The sequence below is a fragment of the Trachypithecus francoisi genome, unplaced genomic scaffold (genome assembly GCF_009764315.1).
Source record: "Trachypithecus francoisi isolate TF-2019V2 unplaced genomic scaffold, Tfra_2.0 Lachesis_group8, whole genome shotgun sequence".
NCBI lineage: Eukaryota > Metazoa > Chordata > Mammalia > Primates > Cercopithecidae > Trachypithecus > Trachypithecus francoisi.
In genome coordinates this window covers 107,598,214-107,618,011 of record NW_022681473.1, presented here as the reverse complement: position 1 = coordinate 107,618,011, position 19,798 = coordinate 107,598,214, and the positions used below count along the sequence as shown (strand labels likewise).

General features: G+C 39.1%; 1 protein-coding gene across 2 annotated transcripts in view; it reads right to left on the bottom strand.

Moving 5' to 3' along the window:
- Positions 1 to 19,798, bottom strand: part of CBL (Cbl proto-oncogene) — a 91,939-nt gene that overhangs the window by 26,481 nt on the left and 45,660 nt on the right. For both annotated transcript variants that reach the window (XM_033208120.1, XM_033208121.1), the window contains 4 exons: positions 6,108 to 6,254; positions 3,947 to 4,103; positions 3,018 to 3,139; positions 1,561 to 1,698 (listed from right to left, as the gene is read on the bottom strand). In XM_033208120.1, the coding sequence (XP_033064011.1) occupies positions 1,561 to 1,698; positions 3,018 to 3,139; positions 3,947 to 4,103; positions 6,108 to 6,254 (564 nt within the window). The remainder of the gene's footprint in view (positions 1 to 1,560; positions 1,699 to 3,017; positions 3,140 to 3,946; positions 4,104 to 6,107; positions 6,255 to 19,798) is intronic.

Genomic DNA, 19,798 nt, shown 5'->3' with positions numbered 1-19,798 from the left:
AGCCAATTTACCAGTGCTTGCTAATATAGACAAATGGTATCTGGGAGTTCCTCCAATCTAAAAGGGCAACTTGGTGTAAGTATAAAGATAAATCTTACTTCAAAAAAATAATACTTCAAAAAACTAAATAACACAGAACAGTTCAAAGATATTCTCCAAAAACAAAGATATTCTCCTTCTCCAGGTAACAATGCCATAGGTTCTATCTTTTAATAAGGGGTTGGTTAGCAAAGCTTTTCTGTAAAGAGCCAGACAGAAAATCATTTAGGATTTGTAGGCCACATTAGTCTGGGTCACATATTTTTCTGATTGTTTTTTTCAAAATGATTCTTAGGAAAAACTATCTTGGCTTACACGGGGAACAAACAGGTAGCCCATGGGTCACAGTTTACTAACCAATTTTTAATCAATGGACGGCCACCAGACAGAAATTCATTTTATTTTTTTTGAGACAGATTCTTTTTATTTTTTCTGAGGTTGCAGTGAGTGATCTTGGTTCACTGCAACCTCCACCTCCCAGGTTCAAGTGATTCTCCTGCCTCAGCCTCCCAAGTAGCTGCGATTACAGGCACCTGCCACCATGTCTGGCTAATTTTTTGTACTTTTAGTAGCAACGGGGTTTTGCCATGTTGGCCAGGCTGGTCTTGAACTCCTGACCTCAGGTGATTCGCCCGTCTTAGCCTCCCAAGGTGCTGGGATCACAGGTGTGAGCCACTGAGCCCAGCCTAAATTCTTAATTTAAACTACATTTGCTTTTGATCAAAGACCTGAAATACCTTTATTTACAGGTTTAAGAAAACGAGAGACACTAATTTAAAAGCAATGTAACAAGATGCAAATTAAGCCACTGAGATCATCTACCAGGGAGATCCAGTTTCTAGCATCAAACTGTTCTGACATTTGGGACAGCACTTCTTTCAGACCCAATGCTATCATAAGTAAAACATAATGTATAATACAAAATGTATTTTCCTAATCACTTTAAAACACAAGCTAGTTTTCTACCACCTGGTCAACTGTTAGTATTTTTAAGTGTTTACCAACTGATAATCAATTTGAATTCTCAAAGGAATAGCAATTCTGGAATAAATAAGGACTTAGTTATAAATAGCAGCATAGGTTACAAAAGCCCAAGGCCTGAAGAAATGCTGCTGAATAAAAATGAAGTGAGGATGAAAGCAGATGAAGGCCACTGAGGACTATGGCCATTAGGAACACTGAATCACTTGAATGCCGACTAAACAACTGGTCAAATTTCCTACTAATTGGTGTATTTTAAAACCCAAAATAGGCTTGAAAATAAGTTAACATTTGGAAAAAAAAAAAAAAAGATAAAGTTTATTTATGGTAATAACTGAAGCGGTAGAGAATAATTTCACTCATGGAATCCCTAAAAAAGAAAAACAAGCCTTCCAGGACCTGAAGGTCAAATCAATATCATCTGTTAATATTTTCCTGAATCTTTGTAGTTTAAGAAACCTGGAATAAAGTCATTAATGATGAGGTTTTACAGCCCCTAAGTTCCTAGACTCTAACAGATGGTACGCAGTAGGTACTCACAAGCCTTCCCTGAAGCCATCAATCAGTGCTTGGAAGAGAGGTTTATTGTGAGGGATTGTCTGGAGAATGTTCCCATCGGCAGTAACATACCCAATAGCCCACTGACCCAGACGAGTACAGCTCAGCCGGAAGATGTAACTATGAACAGAGATAAACAGAAGCTTTAGTAGATTACGCTGGTATTAGGGTGGAAGGCAAGGCAAGATACAGACAAAAATCAAAAGGACCGTCAAGAATAATTTTTTTTTTTTTTAAAGACAGAGTCTGGCTCTGTCACCCAGGCTGGAGTGCAATGGCACAATCTCGGCTCACTGCAGCCTCTGCCTCCTGAATTCAAGTGATTCTCCTGCCTCAACCTCCCAAGTAGCTGGGACTATAGCATGTGCCACCATGCCTCGCTAATTTTTGTATTTTTAGAAGAGATGGGGTTTCACCATGTTGGCCAGGCCAGTCTTGAACTCCTAATTTCAAGTATCTGCCCACCTTGGCCTCCCAAAGTGCTAGGATTACAGGCATGAGCCACCACACCAAGGCAAGAATAACTTCTCGTTAGCTTCAAGTCAGTGACAAGCAAAAATAAAGAAAATATTTTTTTTTTTTTTGAGACGGAGTCGCCCAAACTGGAGGGCAGTGGCCGGATCTCAGATCACTGCAAGCTCCGCCTTTCGGGTTCACGCCATTCTCCTGCCTCAGCCTCCCGAGTAGCTGGGACTATAGGCGCCCGCCACCTCGCCCGGCTAGTTTTTTGTATTTTTTAGTAGAGACGGGGTTTCACCGGGTTAGCCAGGATGGTCTCGATCTCCTGACCTTGTGATCCGCCCGTCTCGGCTTCCCAAAGTGCTGGGATTACAGGCTTGAGCCACTGTGCCCGGCCGAAAATATTTTTAAAAAGAGAATAACTTCCTCCATGACTCCACACCAGAAGCAAAAGACACATAAACTCAATTCTTTTTTGTTTTTGTTGGTTTTGAGACAGGGTTCCACTCTTGTTGCCTAGGCTAGAGTGCAATGGCATGATCTCGGCTCACTGCAACCTCTATCTCCCAGGTTCAAGTGATTCTCCTGCCTCAGCCTCCTGAGTAGCTGGGATTATAGGCACCTGCACCATGCCTGGATAATTTTTGTATTTTTAGTAGAGACAAGGTTTTACCACATTGGCCAGGCTGGTCTCAAACTCCTGATCTCGTGATCCGCCCGCCTCGGCGGCCTCCCAAAGTGCTGGGATTACAGGTGTGAGCCACTGTGCCCGGCCATAAACTCAATTCTTAAGTGGCCTGAAAACATTTATCAAATTATAGGATCTGAATTAAGTCAATACATCTGATAAATAGGTATCAATCCTACTGCAGAATCTTGGCTATTGCGAAACTAATAAAGGCCATGTTTCTTCTATACTAGCAGAAGTCTCAAGATAACAAAAATCAGAAGAATAAACCTTTTTGCTTCATTGCACTGACCTGCCAGGTTTGTGAATGAATTTCTGGAGCCGAGCTTTCACTTCATCATACGTCAAAAAAGCCATGTAGCCAGGATGAGTCACAGCAAGGCTGTTCCAATTCCTGAGCAAAGAGGACCAGGGCTAAAGAAACAAGATCAATCACAGACTATTCAGATCAGACGTACAACCAACTCAGAGAGCAATGAGAAACAAACAAACTAACAAAACAAAACACCACCACCAACTCTTAATTCATTGTCAGAAATTTTTAATTATACCATCACTCAGAGGGAAGACACACGTGTTTGGGAGATTAAAAATTCTGAAAAGCTATGAAGAAAAGAATATATGCTTATAGAGAGAAACTTAATACAAAATGAAAATTCTAGAATTTGTAAAGCAGCTCTAATTAACAGTAGTGGGGTTGAACAACAACAAACTGAAAACCAGGATAGGGCCTACAGGTGCAACTAATGTTTCAAATAAATATGTATGCAAATGGGCATAGACAACACCAGAGAAAGCATTATTTTTAGAGAAAAAGAAAGGAGTTGTTTCTGAAGTATCTAAACATCTCAATATTAACAGTCAATTTTGATAAAACAGGAGAAAAAGTCGCAAACATACACAAATATCCAATATCAGAAAACTAATATATCCATATTCTGGCCATTCTACAAACATTAAAATGATACAAAAGAAGAATATTCAATAACAAGGAAAGATGTGAAGAGAAGAAAGCAGGTGGTATAGCTGTCATTTTCACTATATATATACACACATATATTTTTAATATGAGGTAGTTTTAATCTTTTTTGGCATAGTTCCTAAAATGAATTAAACACTTTCATACAGACAAGAAACTCAAACTTTTTTTTTTTTTTTTTTTAAGTTTTCTCTTCAGAAAAGTAGCAGTAACCAGTTTAGTCAACTTTTTTAGTATCCTACCTGAAAGAGTCGGGTAAAGATGTCAAATTCAAAAACTGAAATATAATCATTGCAGGTCAGATCAATAGTGGATTTCAGAGCCATGGCCTCCAGCCCAGAACTGATGGGATGCACTTCATGTAGAGCCTGTCGAAAGCTCTTCCAAGGGACTATTGTCCTGGGATGGGGGTGGAGAGGAGACACAAAGTGAAATAACAGATAATTCCAGGCATCACCATAATCAAGCAAAGGAAAGAGAGCCACATTAAGCTCTCCATACCAATTTCAATCCTCTTAATTCAAAATACAGGTCAGCTTCTTTAATACAGAAAGAAGGGGGCCCGGCACCGCAGCACATGCCTTTGGGAGGCCCAGCACTTTGGGAGGCCAGAGTGGGCAGACTGCTTGAGCCCAGCCTGGGCAATACGGTGAAACCTTGTCTCCACAAAAACAAACAAAATTAGCTGGACTAATTAATTAGTTCCAGCTACTCTGGAGGCTGAGGTGGGAAAATCTCTTGAACTTTGGAGGCGGAGGTTGCAAGTGAGGCAAGATCAGGCCACTGCACTACAGCCTGGGCAACAGAGTGAAACCTTGTTGCAAAAAAAAAGGAAAGAAAAAGAAAAAATAATCTACAAATAAAGACCGGGTCTTGTAATGTCATCCAGGGTGGTAGTCTCAAACTTCTGGCCTCAAGCAATCCTCCTGTCTTGGCCTCCTAAAGTGCTGGAACTACAGGAGTGAGCCACTGTGCCTGGCCAAAAATAAAGGCCTTTAAAGAGAAACTTGGGCCTAGCACGGTGGCTCATGCTTGTAATCCTAGTACTTTGAGAGGCCAGGGGGAAGGATTATTTGAGGCCAGAAGCTCAAGACCAGCCTGGATAACACAGCAAAATCCTGTCTCTGCAAATTAGCTGGGCCTGGCAGCACACACATGTAGTCCCAGCTACTTGGGAGAACTGCTTGAGTCCAAGAGTTCAGGGTTGCAGTAAGCTATGATTGACTGCACCACTGCACACCAGACTGGGCAACAGAGTGACATCCTGTCTCAAAAAAGAAAAAAAAATAACACAACAAAACCCAGAATATTGATATTTATACTTAAAAACAAGCTTGACTCATAAATCAACCTATATAATATATATAGACAATACAGCAAAATGGAAAAGGTAAGCCACAGCCTGGGAGAAGATATTTGTAATGTAAGTAATTAACAAAGAACTAGTAACCTATAATAAGAAAAAGATAAACCACTCAATAAGAAAATGGGCAAATCAGAAATAGGAACAGGCAAGTCAGAATAAGAATCTTGACTGATCATAAAGGTGAGAAGCAGCTCAATCTCCCTTCTCATCAAGGAATATAAAGCAAAATATTACACTAATTCACATCACCAGCGTTAGCTAAATTGTGGGGCTACTGTAAAATATGAACTGGTACAACCATTTTGGAAAGAAATTTGACGATACTCAGCAAAGCAAAAGAATTTTGTAAAACCCCAAGACTTAGTAATTCCATTCCTATGTATGTAAATAAAGACAATTTCTTGCATGTGAAGACAACTTAGATATTGTTCACTGCTGATAGCAAATAATATGAAATATGTATGTCCATTAAGAGAATGGGGCTGGGCGCGGCGGCTCAAGTCTATAATCCCAGCGCTTTGGGAGGCCAAGGTGGGCGGATCACAAGGTCAGAAGATCGAGCCCATCCTGGCTAACACGGTGAAACTCTCCACTATAAATGCAAAAAATTAGCTGGGCATGGTGGCGGGCACCTGTAGTCCCAGCTACTCGGGAGGCTGAAGCAGGAGAATGGCGTGAACCCAGGAGGCAGAGTTTGCAGTGAGCAGAGATCGCTCCACTGCACTCCAGCCTGGGTGACAGAGCGAGATTCCATATCCAAAAAAAAAAAAGCGCACAATGGATGTGGAGAGAAAGGGAAGAGCATTCAAAGAGCTTGATCTGCAAAATTATTTCTTAAAAAAGGAAAATGAACAGGGCAAAACTTAACCAAATATTTAACCAAAAACTTAAACAAATATTTAACCACAGCTAGGAAATACGTACACATATATTTTCTCAGAGAGTTCCTGAATTTTAAATATTTCAATAGTAAAAATGTAAAGAAAAAACTCGTAAGCTTTAGTTATTCATAGTTCAAATTCATTATTGAGACTTACTTTTCCCCAAAAGCTTTTCTCCAAAATTCTGCAGCATCTGCTTTAGTAATCCGAAACGTGTCTCCTTGAAAGAGTCCACTTGGAAAGATTCCTTTTAGCTCCGCCAGCATGTGGCTGAAGATGAGGGACAGTTTGGTTAGGTTTCGCCTACAAATGATCAGAAGTGCAATAATTAAACACAAAAAATTATTTTTATTTTAAATGCACCAAATTCACCATACAAGATGTATAATTAACATGAATATTAAAATACATTTAGAAAGAACCTCTTCAAATATTCCTTCTGGCCAGTATTATTCAAGGATATAAAAAAGTAGAGAAGGAGCTGGGCGCGGTGGCTCAAGCCTGTAATCCCAGCACTTTGGGAGGCCGAGACGGGCAGATCACGACGTCAGGAGATCCAGACCATCCTGGCTAACACGGTGAAACCCCGTCTCTACTAAAAAGTACAAAAAACTAGCCGGGCGAGGTGGCAGGCGCCTGTAGTCCCAGCTACTCGGGAGGCTGAGGCAGGAGAATGGCATAAACCCAGGAGGCGGAGCTTGCAGTGAGCTGAGATCCGGCCACTGCACTCCAGCCTGGGCGACAGAGCGAGACTCCGTCTCAAAGAAAAAAAAAAAAAAGTAGAGAAGGGAAAACAAATGCGCTGTTGAGAATATTTTTACATATTCAGTGATATTGTTGTCTTTGTTTAAAGAAGGGTTTTAGAAACTTTTTGTTCTAAGATCATACGAAAGATACAAACACAATGGAAGAAATACTGTTGCATTCACTGTCTCCACTTTTATCTCCTCCATTCAAACAGATATGAAGTAAACAAGATAAAAAATTTAGTCATATATTTTAAAGCTTTAATCTTGAATTAATAAAGCTTAATAGCTAAGCACGAACATGGACAAATTCACTTTTTAAGGATGACAGGTAAGAGAACTCAACAAATAATCATCACTCTATCACAAAAGAAAAAAATGATAGGAAACCAATGTATTATTTCCTGCTTTGCAGGTGTATTTATCAAATAGATTTATCATCATATAACATATCTAAATAAAAGACAGTCTTAATAAAAAGAACTTTTTAAGTATCCAGACCTAATAAATGTTTTCTTTCACTACATCAGACCTTAAAGAGATAAATTTTACCCAAACTCCTCTTCCTTTACCAAAAATGAGATGCTAACATCCAAACCACACAAAAATTTCTACATAGTGCATATGCTACTGTTAACAATTAATTTTGTTCTCATAACCTGTTTAATGGATATGATTATAAAGATGTCACACAGGCCAGGAGTGGTGCCTCACGCCTGTAACCCCAGCACTATAGGAGGCTGAGGCAGGCCGATCACTTGCATCACGAGTTCAAGACCAGCCTGGCAAACATGGTGAAACCCTGTCTCTACTAAAAAATACAAAAATTAGCTGGGCATGGTGGTGTGTGCCTATAATCTCAGCTACTTGGGAGGGCTGAGGCAGGAGAATCCCTTGAACCCGGGAGGCGGAAGTTGCAGTGAGCTGAGACTGTGTCACTGCCCTCCAGCCTGGGCGACAGAGCGAGACTCCATCTCAAAAAAAAAAAAAACAAAAAAACAAAAAAAAACAGGATACACATGATATAGATTATATTACACTAAACAAGCTACTGAATACACGTGTCTATTTTTCCTTGTCCCAATAATTTGTATTTATGTATTCAAAAGTTTATTCTTGTTATACAAATATACTATAAAAATTCAAGTCAAATCGTGATCAATTACTGATTGCCTAACAATCCTCTACTAGGAATAGATTTTTCTTGATGCTATACTGGAAGGTCACCATCAGTGTGCTATCTCTGTCTTTCGTGGATAAAATGCAGCACCAAATTATCCAAGTCTCTATATCCATGACTTGTTCGAAAAATGCTATTGAAATCTTTTTTTGGCCAGGTGCGGTGGTTCACGCCTGTCATCCCAAAATTTTGGGAGGTCGAGGTGGAGGACCTCACCTGAGGTCAGGAGTTTGAGACTAGCCTGGCCATTTCTACTAAAAATACAAAAATTAGTCGGGCATGGTGGTGGTGCATGCCTGTAATCCCAGCTACTCAAGAAGCTGAGGTAGAGGTTGCAGTGAGTTAAGATCACGCCACTGCACTCCAGCCTGGGCGACAGAGTGAGACTCAGTCTTTTCTTTTCTTTTTTTAAAGCACTTATCCAATCTTTAAAGTCCATTAACTGTTTTTTTCCTAGCACTTTGAGATCCTTTGATTATTGTTTAATAGAACTTCTATCATTTACCAAAGAGAAAATAGACAAGATCAAGAATATATCACAAATGGAATATGAAATAGGTAACTTGAAAGAAACCCTGCAAAGCACAAGTTAATCCCAATGAATCTGCTTTCCAGTGTTCAGGACCCTAGACTGCACAATCAGCAGCTTGAGGCTCAGACGTCGACATCTACCTAACATTCTGTGAAGCAGTAATCCTTCAACTAGATTACTGAGAACCTACTGTGTGTGTGAAGAACTACGCTAAACAGTATAGCGGAACAATGAATGAGATGACAGAAAAAATAATTATGTGTCACACTTCTGAGGTTATAACAGAGCTCTTTCTGAAGCAAACAGGTTTGAGTTTTACTTCTTCCTGAACATCTTTCCTTGGGTTTTTGCAGTATTGTCTTCTCTTGGTTCTCCTACTTCCTTTTGTTGTTTCTTGGCTATTCTCCCCCATCATCTTAAGCGGTATTTCCCAAGAATTTGCTCTCTGCTATTTTCAGTTCTTTCTCTGTGTACTCTCTTCTCTTCCTTTGCAATCTTAGGGCTTTAAAAGCTACTTAGCAAACAATGCCCAAATCTTAGGCCTTGGTAGTTTTTCCAACTATCTACTCTACCACATTTTTCCTCCACTCGAATGCTAGCACCTCAAAGCAACAGGTTCAGAATTAAACTAATCTTTCTTAAATCTGCTCTTTCTTCGTGTTCTTTACTTCTGTATTTAATGACAACACCATCTTACTTCCCACAGGTTCAAAACCGGAAGAATCTTCTTAGCTTCTTTCATTTACCTTGTTCTCCACATCTGATTAGTCAATCTGTTGCCTATCTGTGGTCATTCCTACCTTCGATTTATGTGGTACTGGCCTAACATAAACTCCTTGGTAATAATTAAAATTAAAATTCCGGTCTTGGTCTTCAGCGTCTCCTCCTATGCACGTACAATCCTTACGACATTTAACTGCCTTTTGACGAAGGGAAAAAACAAACAATTTTCACAGCCAATGGGATAAAATCCAAACTCAGCTTGGATTTTAAGGCTTTCCATTGACCTGGATCTAACCTATCTTTCTAACTAACTTCTGAGTTCTTCACTAGTATGTTCTAGCCAAATCAAGTACTTCACCTTTTCTTACACCTGCCACTCTTCTTTGTTTCTCGGTCTCTGCCTGTTTCTCTGGTCTGAAATAAGACCCAGTTTAAATGTCATTTCTTTAAGAGCAAGCTAGACATAATAAAATACTCAACAACCCCAGCATTTTCTCTGCAGTTCTCTTACACCATCTGAACCCATTTTGCACTATAGCTATTTGTGTACACAATGGCTAAATCTATTTCTGACTTGTATTTATATCCCTCTGGGCCAGGCGAATGGCAGAATTTTCTAATGATCAATATACCTTCAGAAAACCTTTGAGTGCCCACTATGTGTTAGGCTCGGGGTGAATACGACAACAAACAAAATAAAATTCTTGCTTTTATGACATGTACATTCCCACGAGAGTGTATCAGATGGTAGGAGAAAAGTGCTGTGAGGAAGAATAACACAGAGTATGAGGAGCCATGCAGGGTTGCTGTTTAGGGAGGGTCGTCTTAGAGACCTTATCGAGTGTTGCTTTTTAAGCTGAGTCTGAAGTGAATACAGGCAGTGGGTCTTGGAATAACTGGACCATGCTGGTATCTTTGGTTCTTAAAATAATTTTCTACCGAAAATCTACCAGGTACCTAGCACTATGTTGGATCAAAGATAAAATATGCATACCAAAATAACAAGACACAGAAAGCATTTTTATTTTGTGAAGTAAGCCACACACAAAAAAAGTTATTGACCACAAAGATGTAATGGCACCAGGTACCTAAGAGCAGTTCAAAGTGCTGACTGCAACAGTTACGGGAAATCAATTTAAGACATTTTCCTACTCAAGAATGCATCCCTTCAAAAAGCCTGCTTACATTTCTTAAAACCACCAGAGATGTCCACACTCTAAGTATCATACTTCTTAAAAGGAAATAATGAATTTACAAAAGTCAATGGATCAGAGCATTTTGTAATCAATATGAAGCTTATGGTTCAGTGTCTACAGTATATGGGGCAGAATTTAATCAGCAGAATCTGTCTTAACATGTAAAAAGAATGAGGCATGATATAGACATTTGAGTTTACATGGTAAGCAACACTTTAAAAAATTCTGTCAGCAGTTACCTCAACTCATACAATGTGTTCTAACAATTCTCCAAAGCTCCACAAAGGAACACAACTGTTCAATTTTTTGTAAATGCCCTGAAGACAGAACTTTTCTTTTTTCAGTTCTAGTAGCAGCAAGCAGTACAGGCTTTTCTTTAACACAGTAACACAGTGCTGGGGAAGGAAGTCATTTACCTTCTAATGCCTTCAACTCTAACCATCTATATCTACTTAACTGCAAATTCTACTCTACAGCTTCCATCTTCCTCTTCTCTTTTCCTCTCACAACTTCCTCATAATCAAATGCTGATTCTGCATGCAGCATCTTTTTTTTTTTTTTTTAAATTCAAGATTGGTGTCAGTTCTTTTCTCTCTACCTTAGGGCCTACCTTCAATGCCAATGTACCTTCGTGCCTCAGGCCCAAAGCAATGTTATGCATTTTCCTGTGTATAATTTCACATAATAAAGAAGTAAGACTTACATATCACCAATACACAAGTATATTAAAAATTAAATGAACAATTATAGCATTGTTTTACCTTCAAAAGTAAAAATATAAATACAACTTCACAGGACTCACAATCACCATCTTAAGCAAGACAGGAGTTGAAAAGTGGCCTTCATATGAATGATGAGGTAAACAGAAAAATCTCTTAAACTATTTTGTTTCTACATAGAATACTGAAAAAGTTATCTTGTAACTCTTGCTCAAAAGGTACTGTGAAGAGAAAGAGGAAACAGGAAAACAAACACAGTATGAGGAGATAAATTAATTCCTTCTATTAAAAATGCATTTATTAACATTTAAGACAAGTAAACTGCAGCCTCGACCACCCAGACTCAAGCAATCCTTTCACCTCAGCCTCCTGAATAGCTGGACCCACAGGCCACTATGCCTAATTTTTCTTCTTCTTTTTTTTTTTTTTGAGACGAAGTCTCACTCTGTCACCCAAGCTGGTGTGCAGTGTCGCTTCTTGGCTTACTGCAACCTGTGCCTTCCGGGTTCAAGCAATTCTCCTGTCTCAGCCTCCCCAGTAGCTGGGACTACAGGCACATACCACCATGCCCGGCTAATTTTGTATTTTTAGTAGAGATGGAGTTTCTCCATGTTGGTCAGGCTGGTCTCGAACTTCCGACCTTAGGCGATCCACCCGCCTCAACCTCCCAAAGTGCTGGGATTTCAGGCGTGAGCCACTGCACCTGCCCTAATTTTTGTATTTTCAGTAGAGACGGGGTTTCACCATATTGGTCAGGCTGGTCTCAAACTCCTGATCTCAGGTGATCCACCCGCCTTGGCTTCCCGAAGTGCTGGGATTACAGATGTCAGCTACCGCACCCAGCCACTTTTTCTATTTTTGTGTGTGTGATGGGGGTCTCACTATATTGCCCAGGCTGGTCTCCAACTCCTTGGCTCAAGCAATCCTCATACCTTAGCAGAAATAACTTTTTAACGTATATTTTCTGTCTGCAGATAATTTAAAATAATTTATGTCTTATGGAATTTAAATGAACAGTTAACTGTATAAACCCTATACAGGGCCAGAAAAATTAACTTAATCTGCTAAACTAGTATTATCTATTCTAAAACAGAGATTTCCCAAATCTCAGACTATTAGAATTATTTCACTTGAACAACATTGTTGTTCTGAAGTATTAACACAGAAATATCAAAAATCATCTCACCTACTTCAAAATAGTCTCTTAAAAATGGTTTAAAGACTCGAAAAAGTTTATATGATATTTAAAAAGAGAAGGAAACAAAACTTTCATTTTAAAAACAGTAATTTAGGCTGGGCACAGCAGCTCACACTTATAATCCTAGCTCTTTGAGGGGCTGAGGCCGGCAGATTGCTTGAACTCAGGAGTTTGAGACCAGTCTGTGCAATATAGTGAGACCCCTCAATCTAAACAAAAAATACAAAAATTAGCCAGGTATGGTGGTGCGTGGGATGATAGCTTGAACCTGGCAAGTGGAGGCTGCAGTGAGCAGAGATCGCACCACTGCACTCCAGCCTGTGTGACAGAGCAAGACTGTCTCAAAAATAATAATAATAATAAAAAACAAAGAAAAGTAATTAAGTAATTGTAGATTCGCATATAGTGGTTATAAAATTCTTTCAACTCTTCTGTAGGACTGAAAAACTTCCTAATAGGTTGGACGTGGTGGCTCACGCCTGTAATCCCAGCACTTACGGGATGCCAAGGCGGGCAGATCACTTGAGCTCACAAGTTCGAGACCAGCCTGGACAACATGGTGAAACTCCATCTCTACAAAAATCAGCCGGGCATGGTGGCATGAGCCTGTGGTCTCAGCTACTCAGGATGCTGAGGTGGGAGGATGGCTTGAGCCCTGGAGGTAGAGGTACAGTCAGCAGAGATCATGCCGCTGCATTCCAGCCTGGGCAAACTAAGAGACCTTGTCTCAAAAAAAAAAAAAAAAAAGAAAAGAAAGAAAGAAAAAAAAATCATAATAAAAGACTGGAGGTCAGGCGTAGAGACTCACACCTGTAATCCCAGCTCTTTGGGAGGCCAAGATGGGAGGATGGCTGAAGGCCAGGAGTTTCATACCAGCGTGGGCAACACAGCGAGACTGTCTCTAAAAACAAACAAAAAACACACTGAAGAAAACCCCCAGTAATTTACACATAAGTATATTTTAACAATATTTGTAAATCAAGTGATCCTATCGATCCCAAGAGGAAAATTCCAAGATGATTTAATACTTTTAATATAACGATTAACAAAAAAGTTGCAAAACATTATACAATACCATTACAGGGTTGCAAAATATTCCTAAAATAAGGCTACAATTTTTGCCATTCAGTGATGGTATAGGCTTAAGACTCATATAGATGATGATAATTATACTGCTGAAGGGTAGCATGATCACTGCTTTTAAGTATTTCATTTACTGGTACTATTTCAGTAATAACTGCTGCTTTTCCTATCAGATAAACTCCAGAAACCTTACATACAAACAGTAGTGTCATCTAAAGAATGCTGAGTGAGAACATACTGAGATGACATTTATAACTCAATAGCAGCATCCTCTGCTCACAGTAATCAGCTTTAAAAATAGACACAACGGAACTGCTTTCCACAAAGCCTCACAGGAAGTCAATGAAGTACTGTTTAACTCTTATTGACTTAAGCTGTTAAAAAAAAAAAATGAAAAACATCACCTACAAAAGGAGTTCTTAGCCAATACATCTAAAAATAGCAATGGCCCTTTTTACTAAACACATATTGAGTGTATTTCATACTACAAACTCATGGTCCTGCTTTTGAAATTCCCAAGTGACACAGTAACAGATTACCACTAATCATCCTGAGCGTTTCAAGCTAGCTGTTTCACTGAATTCTCAAGGGGACACATCTGACTCACCAAGTAAGTGGGAAGGCAGCAACCCACATGACAGCCTCCAACACTCCCCTCATATGTCTTATCAAATTAATCCTAAAACAGACTCAATCTCCTGACTCTCCCTATATGAAAATCTTTAATGACTCCCAATTACCACTTAAAAAGTTTGAATTGCTGACCTGACACATCAAAGCACTCACAATGTATTCCTAATTCACCTTTCTAAACAGCACCAGTCAATGTTCCACCCAACATTCTACACTCTCCAGGCCCTGTGCCTGCGCTGATGGTACTACATCAACAATACATGCTTCTCTCCATCTCTAGCAGTTAACATTAAGAGCTTACTAGGGATTAGATGCTTTACTAAGCTAAATAAAGTGCATTTAATTCTCATAATGCTTTGAAATAGGAATTACCAACCTTATCTTACAAATGAGAAACAAAGACTTAGTGACATTAAATAATTTGCCCAAGGTCACAAAGCTAGTAAGGGGCAGCGTAAGTCTATGAAATTCAAGAGCCAGGGCTCTTTGGTTATGACACATTTCCTTTCCGATGACTATGGTTACTAAATCCTGCCCATTCCTCAAAGTTCTCAAACGCTGCCTCCTTGGGGAGGACTCTCCAGTCTATATTTAACATCTACTCTATCTCATCTAACTATCTATCATCTAACTATCTCAGCTTCTAAATCCCCCACAGCAACTTGCTCACGCTTTTCACAGGTTCCATCATGTTCTGCTTCATATTAATTGTCTTACTCCCCAATCTGGAAGACAACTCCTTAAGGGCAGAGGCAGGGAAAGTATCTCTTACACACCTTATCCCCTGCAACCCTGGTCACACTGGGCACACAACAGGCATTCAATGCATTTGTAGGACTGAACTGGAAAATATTACCTACTTTTGACAAACTTTTAATTTTAGAATAATTCTACATCTATAGAACAGTTATAAAAGACGACGCAGGGAGTTCCCACAAACCCCAAATCCAGTTTCAGTTTCCCCTAATGTTACCATCTTATATTACTGCGGGACATTCTTCAAAACGAAGACACCAACATCAGTATGGTAGTACTAACTGAATGCCAGGCTATATCCAGGCTTCACCAGTTTTTTCCACTAATGTTTTTATCTATTCCAGGATCCAAGCAAGGATACCACTTTACATTTACTCATCCTATCTCCTTAGTCTCCTCTGGTCTGTAATGATTTCTTAGTCTTTCCTTGTTTTGCATGACATTAATAGTTCTGCGTGCTGGTCAAGTATTTTAAAGGATGTCCCTCAGTGTGTCTGTTTTTCTGATATTTTGACTGGAATTACGAGTTTATGGAAAGAATAACACAGAGGTGAGGTGCCCTTCTCAGCACATCAAGTCACAATATCTACATGGTATCACTGAAAATGTTCAACTCGATCACTTAGTGTTTGCATGTCATGATTCTGCAGGTGAAGCTATCAGTGAAAAATATTTACTTCTCCACACCTTTCTTAGATAATTTAAAACAAATCACTTATACAAGAGTCAATAGTATTTTTAATGATTGTAATACATTCTCATTAAATCACAAATATTTTACATTAGTATCTTTAGTTTTCAGTGTGGTCAGAAAAAACAAAAATAGTTCAAAACAATCATTGTGAACATTTAGCAAGTGTTCACTAGCTACATTACTTCATGGTCCTATTTAATCAGAGTTCTCTGTATTTCAAAATAACTTTTGAGTTCACTTAGCCCAAGCTCTGAAAGACAACTTTAATAAGCAGAACTACATGCACTGGAGCACTTCCCACAATTGAAAGCATATTAACCCTCAGTACTGGTTACTACTTCTCCACACCAGTTCCTTAAAGATATATAGAAACATATCAGTAAGATAATGCTGAAATCTTCAAAACCTCTCACACCCTCTCCCTCAACAAATGACAACCACCACCAAGCACCTTTCAGAAGGCTGACGCAATCAACTTAAAAAATAAAAAACATAGATACAAATTATAAAGAGATAGCACTAGTAGAATCTAATCAAATATGTAGAAAGTCTATATTTAGTTACCATTAATTATTTAACTCTTGAGTATGTAACTGAGACGTCAATTTCAATTTAAACATAGCATTTCCCTGAACAAATAAACACAGTAGCTAATACTAAGCTTTGCAAAACTTGAGAAAGAACATAGAATGTTCTCTGTCTGAATATAAGACTATTAAAAGGGACAAAAACTAGAGAAATCTTCAATAAATGTTCCATGAAAAAGAATCTAGAGGCTAGGCGTGGTGGCTCATGCCTATAATCCTAGCACTTTGGGAGGCCGAGACAGGCGGCTCACCTGAGGTTAGGAGTTTGAGACCAGCCTAGCCAACATGGTGAAATCTCATCTCTACTAAAAATACAAAAAGTTAGCCAGGCATGATGGTGCACACCTCTAATCCCAGCTACGCCGGTAGCTGAGGCATTAGAATCGCTTGAACCTGGGAAGCAGAGGTTGCATTGTCCAGCCTGGAGACTTTGCCTCCATTTAAAAAAAAAAGAAAAAAGAAAAAAAAGTAGAGCTTTAACTGCCAATGTGAAAGAAAATACAAATGCAGTGGGGAGTCATTAAGGATTTGGGACTGGGGAGTGATTCTGGTCATTTTAAGACAGAAAATGACAGCAATGTGCAAGGTGAATTAGAGAGGAAATCACAAAAGCAGAGAGATCAATTAGCATAGTAGTGCAGTAGAAAAGTAATGGGAGCCTGAGATAGAAAAGTAACAGGGGCAGTAAAATAAAGACAGATTTGAGAGAGACTGCAGCAGTAAAATCAAGAGTATGATCAAGTAAGACAGGAGATAAACCTAGGATATTACCAATAATATATTGGTAATAATATAAAAGCTAATTTTTTAAAGGGCTTACTAAGTATCAGGCACTTTACATATTTTGATATTTAATTAATTCTCACTTACAATCCCATCAGATTCCAATATTATCCCCATTTTACAGATGAGAAAATTTAGGCATAAAGAAGCTAAGCCAACCAGCCTGGTCAACATAGTAAAACCCCACATCTACTAAAAATACAAAAATTAGCCAGGCGTGATGGCACATGCCTATAGTCCCAGCTACTCGGGAGGCTGAGGCAGGAGAACTGATTGAACCCAGGAGGTGGTGGTGAGCTGAGATCATACCACTAAATCCAGCCTGAACGACAGAGCGACAGTCTGTCTCAAAAAAAAAAAAAAAAGCTAAGCCAACAATCAATCCACACTCATCATCACTACTCACTACATTATACAATACTAACTCAGTAACGGGACATGAAAGAGGAAGTTGGTTTGCTATTGAAGAGGATACATTCAGTGTTCAGGTATTTTGAGTGTGGGAAAGATACTAACATGAGTATAACTAGCAGACAGCTTGGGAAAACAGATTTGTGAATAATTTGTGTAAGATTTTTGGCATCTCTGGGAATGGAACGGTCTATTTGCTAGTTCCCTTGTACAAGATAATCAAGCTGAAACTGAGTTTCCCCCTTTCAGAAGAGTGTGGAAGTAAGTGAGATAGAATCAGAAGGATACAAAAGAACAGTATTACAGGTTTCTCCTATAAAAGGCAGAATAAATCCATGTGACAGGTATTTGGAAATACAATTCACGTCCTAAATGAGCTATATTTATAAGAAAATGACGCCAATTTTTTAGTTGTTCTCACTTAAGGCAGAAACTAATGCCATCTCTTTGAAACCCAATCTTTGTTTCTCAGTATCTTTTATATAGGCCTGATAAAACACATTTAGTATCTTAGCACTTCAAAAATTCTCAATTCTGGGGAGTTCTAACACCCATTCAGTGGTATCTATCATAATTCTCCCACCAGAAATATTTATATTTATATGGAACTTGAACATTAGAGCCACTATGCAAAAGCAAATAGTATTTACTGTGTTCACTAAATTCACATAAATTTAATAAAATACTGTTTACTTTTGCATAGTGGCTCTAACATAAAAGCAAATAAACAAAATTTCAGTATTGTCAAAGGAGGAGAGGTATATTCAATAAATGGGGAAAAACATAAAAATAAATAATAAATGGGAGAAAAATCACAAATGTATCTTAAGCAGAATACAAGAAACTTAAAGCCACATAAGGCTACCAACTTACCCAGGCACAGCAATTGGGCAAGAGAAAGAAAGAGCATCCAAATTGGAAGAGGAAGCCAAGCTATCTCTGTTTTGCCAATAATATGATCGCATACCTAAAAGAATTCCGAAGACTCCTCCAAAAGACAACTAGATTTGATAAGTGAATTCAGTTAAGGCTCAGCTTATGAAATCAACATACACAAGTCAGTAGCACTGCTACACATCAACAACGACCAACCTGAAAATCAAATCAAGAACTCAATCCCTTTTACAATAGCTGAGAGAAAAACAACACATAAAAACGAAGGAATATATTTCACCAAGGAGATGAAAGATCTCTACAAGGAGAATGACAAAACGCTGCTGAAAGAAATCACAGACTACACAAACAAATGGAAACACATCGTGTGCTCAGGGATTGGAAGAATCAGTATCATGGAAATGACCATACTGCCCAAAGCAATCTATAGATTCAATGCAATTCTTAACAAAATACCCACATCAATTTTCACAGAATTAAAAGCAACAATCCTAAAATTCGCATGGAACCAAAAAAGAGCCTGAAAAGCCAAAGCAATCCTAAACAGAAGTAACAAATCTAAAGGCACCACATTACCCAGCACCAAATTATACTATTAAGGCTATAGTAATCAAAACAGTATGGTACAGGTACAAAACAGTATGGTACAGGTATAAAGAAAGACACATAGACCAATTGAATGGTTTGCATCTGTCCCCACCTAAATCTCATGTTGAAATGTAATCCCCAGTGCTGGAAATGGGGCCTGGTGGGAGGTGACTGGATCATGAGGGCAGAGTTCTCATGAATGACTTAGCACTATCCCCACTTGCTACTATACAGTGATAGAGTTCTCAGGAGATCTGGTCCTTTGAAAGTATGTAGCATCTCCTCCTGCATTCTTCCTTCTGCTTGGGCCATATGAGGAGCCTGCTCTGCCTTCACCTTCCGCCATGACTGTCAGTTTCCTGAGGCCTCCCCAGAAGCAGAAGCCACTATGCTTCCTGTGCTGCCTGTAGATCCACGAGCCAGCTAAACCTTTCTTTATAAATTACAGTCTCAAGTCTTTTTGTTTTCTGTTTTGTTTTTCTGAGACGTAGTCTCACCTGTCGCCCACGCTGGAGTGCAATGGCGCAATCTCGCTCACTGCAACCTCCACCTCCCAGATTCAAGTGATTTTCCTGCCTCAGCCTCCCGAGTAGCTGGGATTACAAGTGTGCACAACCACACCCGGCTAATTTTTTATATTTTTGGTAGAGACAGGGTTTCACCATGTTGGCCAGGGTGGTCTCGAACTCTTGACCTCAAGTGACTCGCTTGCCTCTGCCTCCAAAAGTGCTGGGATTATAGGCATGAGCCACGGCACCCAGCCACAAGTATTGCTTTATAGCAGTTCAAGAATGGACTAATATACCAATGGAATAGAATAGAGAACCCAGAAATAAAGCCAAATACTTAAAACCAACTGATCTTTGAGAAAGCATACAAAAACATGAATTAGGGAAAGGACACACCATATTTAATAGATGGAGTTGGGAAAACTGGATAGCCACACGTAGAAGAAGGAAAATGAATCCCTTTCACCACATAGAAAAATCAGCTCAAGATGTATTAAACACTTGAATCTAAGACCTGAAACCACAAAAATTCTAGAAGAAAACCTAGGAAAAACTCTTCCGGACACTGACCTAGGCAAAGAATTTATAACTAAAAACCCAAAAGCAAATGCAACA